Below are 11,729 nucleotides of genomic sequence, written 5' to 3'. Positions count from 1 at the left end.
GGCTTGCTCTTTTTTTTTTTTTTTTTTTCAAATTCTTACATTTGTGTTGTTTTGTTTTGTTTTGTTTTCCCCTTTGGGGAAGGAGGACTCACGCCATAGTGCACATGAGGAAGTCCGAGGAGAATTTGTGAAAGTCTGTTCTATCCTCCCATCATGTGGGCCCTGAGGATCAAACTCAGGTTATTAGGCCAAGTGTGGCGCGTGCCTTTAATCATAGCACTTGGGAGGTGGAGGCAGGCGGATCTATGGAGTTCTAGGCAGCCAGAGCTAAAAAAATAAAATAAAATAAAAGACAATAGCAAAAACAAACAAAAAACCTCACGTCATCAGTCCTGATAGCAAGTATCTTTATCTACTGAGACATCGCCCTGGCTCTGAGGTTTGTTTTCTGGGCATGGAGGATCTAATAACACTTCAGTTATTTGTAGGTCACAAAGAGAATGTGCTAGCCTGGCCTGGTATGCAGTACACTTCCATACTCACAGGACTAGGTCCTAGGCGGTACAGGCAGGAAGATCAGGAAAAATTCAATGCCAGCCTCCACGACATCCAATACAACTTCCCCACCCCACCCCCAACACACAACAGCAACAAAACCCACAAAACAAGCAGAAAGAGAGAGAGATAGAGAAAGAGAGAGAGAAAAAGGGAGAGGGGGGAGGGAGGGGGAGAATCGGAGGGGAAGGAGAGGCAGAGAAATCAGTAACAGGAAGCCTTCCCAAGTCAAAGCCTCCACAACCCACACCATATTGCAAACCAGGATACCACTGGAGCCAAGAGAAATGACTCAAAGCAATCACACTCACAATAGACTAATGAAATCATTTGCATAGCAATTTATTCCTGTATAATAAGGATAGTGTTCTGAGACCTAAAATCTCAATGTTCTCTCCCCAGTGGCGCTCCTCTCCTCCGCTGGAAGACAGTCTTTCAGCAAATGACTGGGCAAGCGTGGAGTCAGTCTCGAGGACTACTTCACCTGGCCATGGTATTACCCTGGTGACCAGACCCATATCAAACAAATCACCTGCCAAAACCCACATTAAAAAAAAAAAAAAAAAAAAAGGAAAATTCTTTGTGCTGGGCATTGAACCCAGGACCTCAAGAATGCTCCGTCATGCTGCAGCTGCCATGTCCAATTTTTTCTGCTTTGGTTTGTGTGTTGAGACGGGATTTCATGTAGCCCAGGCTGGACTCCTGATCCTCCTGCTTGTCATTCCCAAGCACTAGCATTATCAGCATGTGCCAGCCACCTTGCCAGGCTCCAGTCTTTGCTCGTTATTTTCTCTGCTTTGCTCCTGTTTTTCTGACTGCAATGGAGCTCTCATGCAACATTCTCTCTTTGCTTCTCATTCTCTTTCCCCCCTCCCTCCCCATCCCTTCTTTCCTCCTTTCCCTCGCTCCTTCTGGATGTTGCCTCGTTGCTGTACATGCTGTCCCCACCCCCGTGGTTCTCCTCTGCCCTGCCCTATCCTTCTGTCTCACTGCACCTCTGAAGACTCAACCCCTTCTTCCCCCCAGGCTCTGCCTCCCTGTCGCTGTCAGCCTGTCTGCCTCTCGCTGCAGCTGCCCATCTCCAGCTCAACTCGTACTTCCTGTTTCTATACAGCAACCCCTCTCCGGCCTCTGCCCCTGCTTCTGGGTCCCCTCTCTGATTCCCCCTCTTCTCCATCTCCACCTCTCTCTTACTCTGTTAGTTTCTCCATTGGCCACTACCACCTCCGTCTCTCCTGAGTCTGCTTTCAATGTTTTGATGTCTAGACTAGCTGGGCCTTTCTCTCTTGGGGTCCCTTTCTGTCCTCTTTTATTCCTGTTTTTCCTGCTTTCTTGGTGATCATTCCATCAACACTATGATCTGGCTCCTCTCAGCTTCTTCAATATGTAGAACAAGCTTTTGTAACAAGCTTTTTGTTTGTAACAAGCTTTTTCAATATGTCTGCTGAAGCTTTGGTCTTCTTGCCCTCAAGTTCTCACTGCCTGGCTTCTCTATGGGGTTTAATCTTTCTCTCTTCTACCGAGACCGCTATCTGTGCACATCTGTCTCCCTCATCCTCTTTGTCTCTCTCTCTCCCTCATCTTCTTCTTCTTCTTCTTCTTTTTTTTATGGTTTTGGTTTTTCGTTTTTCAAAACAGAGTTTCTCTGTGTAGCCCTGACTGTCCTGGAGCTCACTCTGTAGACCAGGCTGGCCTCAAACTCACAGAGCTCTGCCTGCCTCTGCCTCCTGCATGTTAGGATTAAAGGTGTGCGCCACCACCGTCCGGCCAAGGGGTTATCACTTTACTGTTCAATACAACAGTAACCCTAATCTGCTCCACAGTTCCTGTAACCTGGACGTTCAGACTAGAAAGGGAGGAGACCTGCATGCAATAGGAGACTAGCTGTGGAGATAGGGAGGAGAGAGCCTTCAAAGGACTCCAGAAAAGGGTCAGTCAGATATCCTGCCCCTCTGGCTCTTCTCCCCTGCTGGCCTCTGCCTCAGTGCTCAGCACAACCCAGAGCCTTCAAAAGCTTTGCACTGGGTGATCACACTGGGTATCCAGTCCAGATGGTTCAGTCTCTTCTGTGGCTCCTTGCTCTGTGCTGCCTTAGGAGAGACACCATGTTCATCTAAGAATTTACATTTCTTTAAAAAGGTCAGAAGATACGTAAGTATTAGAAAGGCTGTGTGCAGCAGAGTACGGTTGAGTACAATCCTAGTACTTGCAGTCTGACCCAGAGGATGGGAGGTATCAGCAACAACTGCACTGGCCTGGCTTCTGTCTGTCCCTGGCAACTGCCATGCCCATCCCTCCTGGCAACAGATAATGTTTCTTGGGCTCTCATCTCACCGCCAGAATTTGATCATAAATGAGGTCTCCCTGACTCTAGAAGGACCTCCTGTCCCATTGTCTGTCCTTACGCTGGAGCAAAGGAATTCACTGAGCGGTAATCTAGGTTCCCACGAAGCCACTAACATTCACATTTCTTCTTGGGTCTTGGGAAGGGGAGAGAAGTGAGTTAGCTGGAAAAGGTCCTGAGATGCTGATAATACAGTCTAGCCCTTGCTACACAGTAGACTATGCAGTGAAGGCTACCATCTCCTCTTCCCGGCCCCAGCCCCCCAGGGCTGACAGAAGAGGAAGCCTCTGCTTCTCTAGTCTTTCAGACTGAGAGTGGAATTGTTCCTGGTGACAGGCTCACCATCATGCGTCTTGATCTGCCGAATCTCCTTGTGCACGACGATAAATGAGTTGGGCCGAGACTGCAAGACATCCCTGATCAGGATTCGGATACCCAGTGAGATGCTCATGGTACCCACAGTGACCAGCCCAGTTATACAAAGGATGACCATAGCAGGAGGCACCAGGTAGTGCTGCCGAAACAACCAGAGGGTCATCCACCCTAGAGGTAGAAGGCGGAAGAGGGCCAGAGTGGTCAGGGTGGCCCAGCTGGTTACTCTGAAGGCCAAGGACGAGGCCTTATGGGAAAGCAGCAGCAGCTTCCGCAGATGCAAACAGATGGAGTTCAGCTCCAGAAGCAGAGATACCATGGCGAAGCCCACGTAGTGGCCCGACAGAACGGCGATGCTGAGGCAGCTCACGACCTGGGGGTGAGGTTCAAAGTCAGACCTTTGCCCGACCTGTGCCCGCCAAGTCCCGCCAGCCTAATCTCTATACTGGGGATGCACAAGCATTTTGTAGGACTCCCCCCAAACCTGACCTTTCTGCGGACCCTTATCTAGGACGCATCTAGGAGCAGCCTTCACCCAGAGCCTGTCTTACCCTGGAGCTACGCTATTTGCATAACACACTCCAGCTTCCATTCCTGGCCTTTTCTGCCTCATTCCCACATCCTATACCATGACTCCTCCCTCTCAGCAAAACTCTGTACCCGTGTTTTCATGACCAGCTGGATGTTTGTGGGGGATCCAAATTCCTTGGGTAATAATGCCCAGACTCCAAACTGTGGCTAGCAGCCAAAACCTCCCTCCAGTTCAGTCCAAGACGGGGAAGATAGGTTTTCAGGGGACTTGGTGGGAAAGTCAGAGGACAGAAGGCTGAAGGGAGGTTGGGAGTGCCTCCTTTCTGTCTGTCTGGCGTCTCCCTTTCAGTCTCACCACCACATGGTGACAGAGAAGGTCCCAGGCCTGCGCCAAAGTCTGATTCCACAGCATGTCAACTCCATCCGCCAGGAAATAACCTGTGGGCATGGGGGAGGATTGTGCATCAGCTCCTCGCTGGTGCACAGCCTAGAGAGGTGTCTCAAGTCCCACTTTTCCCAGGTCTTTAATCCCTCACAGCAAACCTCCAGCAACATCTGCTCCATTCCAAAGCGGGGGAGGGACCTAGAATTCCCGTTTCCACGCTGCCTTCCGTGGCCCAGCTTTTTCTGTACACTCACCCACTGATACCGCTACCAGGACCACTGCCCACGGTGGGTGGCCATGAATCGGGTCGGTGACCATCTGAGGATAAAGCCACAGCCTGGGGAAGATGGGGGGGCTAAGGTCAATTTCTCCAAGACCTAGATCCAGCCTTCCCCTGGGTACTCCACCCGCCTGCAACTCAACCCAGCTCCAGACTTGGAAGACCTCGAATCTATCTATTCTAAGAGGTACCCACCCAGCGTTCCGACCTCAGTCTTCCACGCCCTCATCTCCACCCCCACCCCTCAGTGCTTCGTCAATCTCTAAGTTCCGCACCCGACCAGCGCCCCTGATCCAGAGAGTAGGCTATGCATCAGCGAAACGAAAATGTTCCGCCACATCCAGCTGTCCTGAGTAGATTCCGGGGTGGGCAGCAGCTGCAGTCCCCAGTGCAGCCCCCGAAATGACGCGAAGGAGGCGCCAGCCACAAAGAGTCCCCAGGATGCCATGGTCTGGCAGGTCAGCTAGGCTTCAGTTTGTGTCTTCGATCCCCGTGCCTGGTGGACCGGACCTCACAGTGCCCCGGCGAAGTCGGGATCTGGCTTTTCCACGGAGCTGTGCCGGGGGCTTCCTCGCCTGCCTTGCCTTGCCAACCTGTTGTAACTTTCCCCTGCTTGTCCACGCCCCTATCCCTCGGCAGGGCAGTGATTGGTTCAGCTGTGGGGCCACCGCCCGTGGAGCCATCGAGATGATGGCGTCCCGCCCCTGCCTGGGGGTAGCCGGTTGGGGGCTCCCGGGCATCAAGTCCGGCAACCGAGCTCAGACCCCCTTCCTGCACAACACTAGAAGTCTTTTCCAACGCCGCGAGTCTCCAAACCCCTCAGAGTTCCAGAAAGCGATCTAGTCTAAGCCTTACCTGACAGGTCTGGGGCTCCGCCCACTAACTTTCACCTTCTGCTCTGGTTTCCTCATCTCTCACCTACTGGTCATCCTTACCCACAGCCCCAAAGGCTAGAGCAGCCAACCCCTGAGGGCCCACGCCTTGCACCACCTCACCTTTACCTGAGAGCATGGCTAGCTAGGCAGAGGTGCCCTCGGCCCACCTGTCATTCTCTTACATAGTACTTCCCAAACCAAAGAGCGCTCCCCACTCCCTTTGGAGCAGTCTTAGGGGATCTCTTCCCAAGTTCCCCCCCCCCATTGGGGATCTTTATTAGGCAGGGAAGGCAAATGGGAATCACTACTACCACATACCTGAAATGCATCCTCCTTCCCTCCCCAGGCCTCAAGAAAAAGGCCGACCCAAGAGATAAACACCCACGGTGACAACACTATAAGCCTGTTCCGATTCGAGACTGGTTTGGCTTTAAGGAACATCCTCTCCAACCCCAAATTCCCTGGAGTGACTGGTTTGAGCATTTTCCTTCTTTCTTACTCTGAGCCACACCTCCTCAGCTGGCTGACAGCCAGGAGTCGGAGGAATGCTTCCTGTATGCAGAGCAAGTGGGTGGATTCAGCCAACTAAAGAAAGAAGTTCACAGGGCTGACTTCAATGTGGTGAGCACCTGCTTCGCTTGAACAAGGCCCTGGGTGTGATTCCCAGCAACACACACACACACACACACACACACACACACACACACACGTTCACGAAGCAATAGGTGCCCCAAACAAACGTTTTCACCAAGGCATTAGGTACAGCCCATCCTCCTACATCCAATTCTCTGAAGTTTAAAAAAATTACCTCAAGGACTGACGAGATGATGGCTTTAGTGGCTAGGAGCATTTGCACCTCTTCTAGAGGACCTGAGTTCAATTCCCCACATCCACATCAGACAGCTCACAACAGCATGTAACTCTAGCTCCAGAGAATGTGATGTTCTCTCCTGGCTCTGCAGGCACCCACATCAGGTGCCCATACCCCCACACAGACACACAATATAAATCTTTTCAAAATTACGTAGAGGGGATGAAGAGATGGCCCCGAAGTTAGCACTGGCTGCTCTTGCAGAGGACCTATGTTCGATTCCCACCACCCATGTGGTGGCTCAAAATAGTCCAACTCCAGTTCCAAGAGGTTCTAAGCCCTCTTCTGGCCTCTGGGAGCACCAGGCACAAGAATGGTGCACATACATGCATGCAGGCAAAACACTCATACACATAAAAAAGTAAAAATTTTAAAAATCACATTTATCTTTTGCTATCATTTATTTAACATGCAAAAGCAATATACAACTAGTATAGAAAACTTAGAATGACGGGAAAACAAGGGGGAAATTCACAATTGCTCTATCCCACCATTCAAAAATAACCACTCCTAACATTTTGAGTCTACTTTGAGTCTTTTTTTTTTTAGTCTATGTATTACAAGTATGCACTCATATTTTAAAACAAATTGTTTAAAGACAAAATTAAAGTCACAAAACTCACACTTTTTATAATCTCTTTAATATTCAAAGGGCATTTTTCTTTCCAATCAATTTTTCTTCTGCAGGACTCTGGATGGCTGTGCAGTACTCCACCACTGGGATGAATATAATTCACCCAAGCAACCCCCCACTGCGAATTTTCATGACAACAGAAAAAGAATAGATTTCCAAACAGCAAAAAAAGAATGGATTTCCAGACATTATCCCTGAGATGAGCATTTTATAACCAAACTCTGATTTTAAGATACATTTCTGGAACACAAAATTACAAGGCCAAAAGACATCTCTTACAATGTTTGACGCCACTACCCACAACGTATGGGCGTGTTCCTTTGGCCTCTATTGACCTCTTATACCATGATGAGGGGACATGCTTTCAGCAATGTCAGCCTTCTTTTGATTGTTTTTTTTTTTTTTTTTTGAGACAAGTGTCTCACGTAGTCCAGGCTGGCTCAGAACTCACTGTGTAGCAGAGGATGACCTTGGATGTAGGATCCTCTTACCACCACCTCCAGGGTGCTGGGATTATAGGCCTGTGCTGCCACACCCAGCTCTAGGCAATGTAAAGACAGAACCAGGGCTCCGTGCAAGCTGAACAAGCATTCTCCCACCTCAGCTAGAGCCCCAGTCAAAGCTATGTTTTTCCAGTGTCACCCATTTGAGTCTCTCTTTGAATTTGCTCTGTATTTCCTTTCAGAGGTGGCTCATGCTCCTCCAGGGTGGTTATACAGAAACTGCAGGGTAGAGAAGAGACAGGACCATACTTCATTATGGGTCTTCATCTCCAAGGGAGGCAGGTCTGGAGAGGAGATGGCTGGAAGCTTGTCTTTCACGGAGGCTGGCTGTTCTCTTTCCTGGTGTTCACCAGGCTTCTGTGTGCCCCTCGGACCAATGTCTGGGACAGGCCCCTGTGGCGGCTCCAGGCCAGGTCCTTCACTGGTCTTCTGCCTGCCTCTGTGTTTCCGGGCTGCCCTTCCTCACCTCTGAGGCTCCATGTTGGGTGAAGATAGCAGAGCCATGACCCAGTGCTGGAGAGACGCACTGTGGCCAGTGGCGTGAAGAGGGGAAGGCAGGGTGGAGGGACAGAGCAATCTTCTTGCAGGGTCCGAGCAGACTCGGCCTCCCCACCCGCCTCAGCTGCAGGCCCTTACACATCCTACCCTCATCTCAGGCTGCAGCGGGGCTGGCCTCTGTGGTCTAGTCTCCCCTATGACTCAGTTTCTCATAAATGAGAATAGGCTAGGACGACTCCTCCTTCTCCTGCCCAACAGAACAAACAGCTTCCTGTAGCCCCTGAACCCCATCTTCTGGTAGGGAGACTGGGCCAAAGGTGAACCACAGCCCGAGCCCAAGCCCAAGCATGTCTCAGGAGCTAGAGGCAGCAGAAGGAGGTCCTATCGTTACAACCCGTCTCCCCGATGGCTGGAGGAGACAATTTCTGGCCTGCACAGCACTGAGCTGAGTCTTACTATCCTGGAAAGCAAAGGCAGAAAATAAATGGCAGTGGCTGCTGGGGCCCAACCAGGAGCTGCAGTCTTTACTTGGGGGTGGAGGGGAGACCTTGGGTCACCCCTGTATGATGAGAAGTCAGCATAGGACTAGCCTCCCACTACACCGGTCTTAACCCTAACTTTTCCCTCCACCCCATTCCCCCAGAGCTGGGTGTGTAGTCCGGGGGTGGGGGAGGAAGAGCAGTTTACAGGAAGAGCCGTCTTGTTTCCACCCACGGAAAGAGAAGAGCCCGGGCTCTGAGTCAGCACAGGTGGACTTCGGATGCCCTCCTGCCTGCTCATCTATGGGACTCCCCATTTCACAGATGGAGAAGTAGACAGGTGTAAGGGTCCCCACAGAGGTAAGTACCCCTAAATCCAAAGTCTGGACCAATCTAAAAGATACAGAGAAAGGTAAACGCATGGGTGACCACTTAGATCAGAATTTTGGTGTCACCTCCCCGGGAGAACATTTACTTTGGGACCTCATGTGAAAGGAAAGTTGGGGCAGAGGGTGCGAGATAAGAAGGGCAGGCCTACAAGGAAGTCTTGGTAAACAGGTAGGCAGACTTTCCTTCCATTCCTTCCCATTGCCACACAGAGATCAGCTAACCTTGGGGAGGTGGGGCCACCTATTCCCCAATTCAGTCAGGGCCTTTAACCTGGATCTCTGGCTGGGCCAGCGCGGGTAAGGGCTCCCCGGGGCACCTTTCCTTAAAGCCATCACTCCGGCTGTCCAGCCCTTCCCAACCCCAGTTCTGTCACCTTCCGGAAGGTAGGCAAAGAAGCTGCTCCTCCTCTTCCTCCTCGAAGCCAGGGGCAGAGGGCAACAGTTCTTCAACTGGCAGCTTTAGCTGGGTCAGGACATAAAGCTTGCCACTGAAGAACTACTGCGGCTCAGCCAGGTGAGGGTGTGGGAGGCACAGGTTCCTAAACGGGAGGGAGAAAGACAGGAGAGCTCAGAACAGGGCTGGGGGACACCCACTAGCTCTCCATGACTTTCAATACCTTCTAATGAGGGGTTCTTGAGTGAGAGGCAAGAGGCTTCTAAATGCACGTCTCTTGCCCCGCTTTACAGACCAGGAGGCACTAGCTACCTTGGCAACCGGCTGAGGGCTCCAGCATCTTCAGCATTCAAAGGGCAGGGTCTAGAACCTAGGTCCCAAGTGAAAAAGTAGATTGATTGGCTCAACTGACTTGCTCTTAGTGAGTTCAGCGGGAAGGAGGGTCGGTGGAGGATTAGAATGGGGAGGAGGGCTAGAGTTTGGAAGGTCGGCGGGGGCTCTGAGGAGTATGAGGGAGAGGACAGCTGACCAAAGGCGGGAGGGGAGGGAGGTATGGGCAGGGTGGCTGGGCAGCTTCCTCAGGACTCTGAGATGCCAGGCATTCCGCTTGCACATTCCGGGTACATCTGGTATGAATTCCAGGCTGTCTGCCGGCCCCTCCACGTCTGAACTTTGTTCCAAGTTCCAAGCCCCGCCCCCACAGTTCCAACGCATGAATCAGCAGGAAAAGCCGGGGCCCTGCAGCATGGCCCAGGGAGGGGGCTGGGGGCGTGGCAGGCTAAGAGGGCTGTGAGCTGGAGAGGGTGGTTCCGCACAGTCAGTCCAAGGGCACGGCCACTGCCAGATTGAGGGGCCAAGGAGATTGTGCCTTGGGATTTCTATATTCAGGGAGTGGAAAGATGATGGTGGGGTGGGCGATTTTCAAATTCCAAAAAAGCCTCTTGGGAAGCATAAACTTTGTGGTATCTTCCTTCTCCTAGGTGATCACTTTCTGTCCACTCCTCTCTCTGCCCGAGATGGCTCTGTTCAGCTACAGGGTTCATTGGCTGCTGAGAGTTTGTGCCAAGCAGGTGCCCTTGGCTGCCGGGCGGGGTGGGCCCAGGGCACTGACCCTCTGACCAGCTGCTCCATCAACCCTCTGGCACCTCGACAGCTTCTAGCCTACTCTGACAGCCAGGATGACAGGCCAAATGAGTTGGAGGCTGAAACTAGGGCCAGAGGGAGGTGGGGACGTTAGCCTAGCCGGAGGCCGTGGGGAGGGGCCAAGAGTTGGCCAGGAGGTGGGGAGAGAGGGAGCCCAGCGATGACTAACCCAGGCGCCCCACCCAGCCAGCCGGCTTCCCAGGCGGTCATGGCCAAGCCGGGGCTAGGGGCCTCACCACCGGACATACTGGGGGGAGGTGCAAAGGTGACCTTCTCTCTGTCCAAGACGGCCAGTTAGGCTGGAGGGGGGGGTTGGGGGTAGAGTTTCCAGGCCCTCCTCCTGTCCGCCCCCCCAACCTCCGCCCAACCGCGGTGAAACCCTAACCTTTGGGTTGCATAAGGCCTCTGCACCGCCGCCCCCTACTCCTTTCCCCTCCCCCCTTACATAACATCCCCGGGAGGGAACGAGAGGAGGGGCTGGCCCGCCCAGCGACCCCTTCCCTGCCAGGGACTTGAACTGGCCCTGACACAGTCAGTGCCGGTAGAAGCAATGCACCTCCTTCAAACTACTCGCTCCCCCAGATTCTCCCCAGGCTAAATGGTCAGCTCCCGGATCCTCAAACCAGAGGGCGTCGGGGTTAGACGTCCCCAGCCCTCTGGTCTCTCATCTTTCCCCCCCAATTACCTCTCCAGACCTTCTGCCACGATTCCTGACCGAGACTCTCTCTTTAAACGTCCAGGCACACTACTCGGGCCAGTCCAGGTCCCTCTCCCGGGAGCGTCCCCGTCCCCGCCGCCCCCTCTCCCCTCCCCCAGAAGGGCAGGGTGTGGTCGCCAGGACCCTACTTTTCCCCATCACCCTGTTACCGCGATTCCCCCCGGAATGACCGGGTCCCCAGATCACACCCACCTGATGCTGGGTGTGGGGGTTGCTGAGGACAGGGGAGCAAAATCACTGCGTCCTCTCCGCACGGCCGACCGCTCTGTCTCTTCCCATCGCCCAGCACACACCGGCTCCAGTCTCCGATCAGCTGGCGGCGTCGTGACGCACGAGCTGCGAATGCACCGCCCAGGGCCAATCACCGCCCACTGCTGGGCAACGTGACCACACCCACTCGGGGGGGGCGCCAGCACCTCCGCTTACTCCCGCCCCTCCCGACGTCTGGGCTCTGATTGGCAAGGAGGCCACCCCCTTGCCTGGAGGAACTTCTCTAAGCCACGCCCAACAACTCACCAGCTGGCCAATAGCTGAAAAGGTGTGGCTAGCCCTCGGCCTAGGCAACTTGCTTAGACCAGTTGTCTACGTCAAGCCATAGTTTAAAGAGCAGAAGGAAGTGAGGGCGTGTGTTTTTGCAGTGCATCTTGGTCAATGAAGTTCTTACGGTGACACCCGGCTTCCCAGAATGCAGCGCGCTCTGTGAGTTGGCATTTTTAAACTGATCTCTGAATCGGTCGCGGGGAAGTCCTTAAAGGGCTACAGCCCCTCCTTCTTGGAACTTCTTTTAGACAACCTCAGAACTGATTCACCAGCCTCCA

At 52.9% G+C, this 11,729-nt stretch overlaps 1 protein-coding gene across 4 annotated transcripts; it reads right to left on the bottom strand.

Annotated features, from left to right (window-relative positions):
* Positions 1-821: 821 nt before the first annotated feature.
* Tlcd2 (TLC domain containing 2) lies at positions 822-11,336 on the bottom strand. Of its 4 annotated transcripts, none has more exons than XM_076542898.1 (6): positions 11,104-11,336; positions 9,031-9,195; positions 4,918-7,509; positions 4,382-4,464; positions 4,098-4,180; positions 822-3,584 (listed from the first exon to the last, which is right to left on the bottom strand). In XM_076542898.1, the coding sequence occupies exons 3-6, from the start codon at positions 5,145-5,147 to the stop codon at positions 3,135-3,137; spliced, it is 846 nt and encodes a 281-aa protein (XP_076399013.1). In that variant the 5' UTR covers positions 5,148-7,509; positions 9,031-9,195; positions 11,104-11,336; the 3' UTR covers positions 822-3,134. The 4 variants fall into 4 exon arrangements, with proteins under 4 accessions (XP_076399013.1, XP_076399012.1, XP_076399011.1 ...); XM_076542897.1 differs by having other exon boundaries at positions 4,918-7,816; positions 11,104-11,321; XM_076542896.1 differs by having other exon boundaries at positions 4,918-8,248; positions 11,104-11,314.
* Between the last annotated feature and the right edge of the window lie 393 nt (positions 11,337-11,729).

Source organism: Peromyscus maniculatus, chromosome 8 (genome assembly GCF_049852395.1).
Source record: "Peromyscus maniculatus bairdii isolate BWxNUB_F1_BW_parent chromosome 8, HU_Pman_BW_mat_3.1, whole genome shotgun sequence".
Taxonomy (NCBI): domain Eukaryota; kingdom Metazoa; phylum Chordata; class Mammalia; order Rodentia; family Cricetidae; genus Peromyscus; species Peromyscus maniculatus.
This window is presented reverse-complemented; position numbering and strand designations above follow the sequence as displayed.

What these genes read in the sequence shown, in the direction of transcription:
- Tlcd2 (XM_076542898.1), bottom strand. Translation starts at nt 5,147, where the DNA reads ATGCCCGGGAGCCCCCAACCGGCTACCCCCAGGCAGGGGCGGGACGCC. An exon ending in CTTCGCCGGGGCACTGTGAG is followed by an intron (nt 4,465 to 4,917) that starts GTCCGGTCCACC and finishes CATCTTCCCCAG; the next exon opens with GCTGTGGCTTTATCCTCAGA. An exon ending in TTCTCTGTCACCATGTGGTG is followed by an intron (nt 3,585 to 4,097) that starts GTGAGACTGAAA and finishes CCTCACCCCCAG; the next exon opens with GTCGTGAGCTGCCTCAGCAT.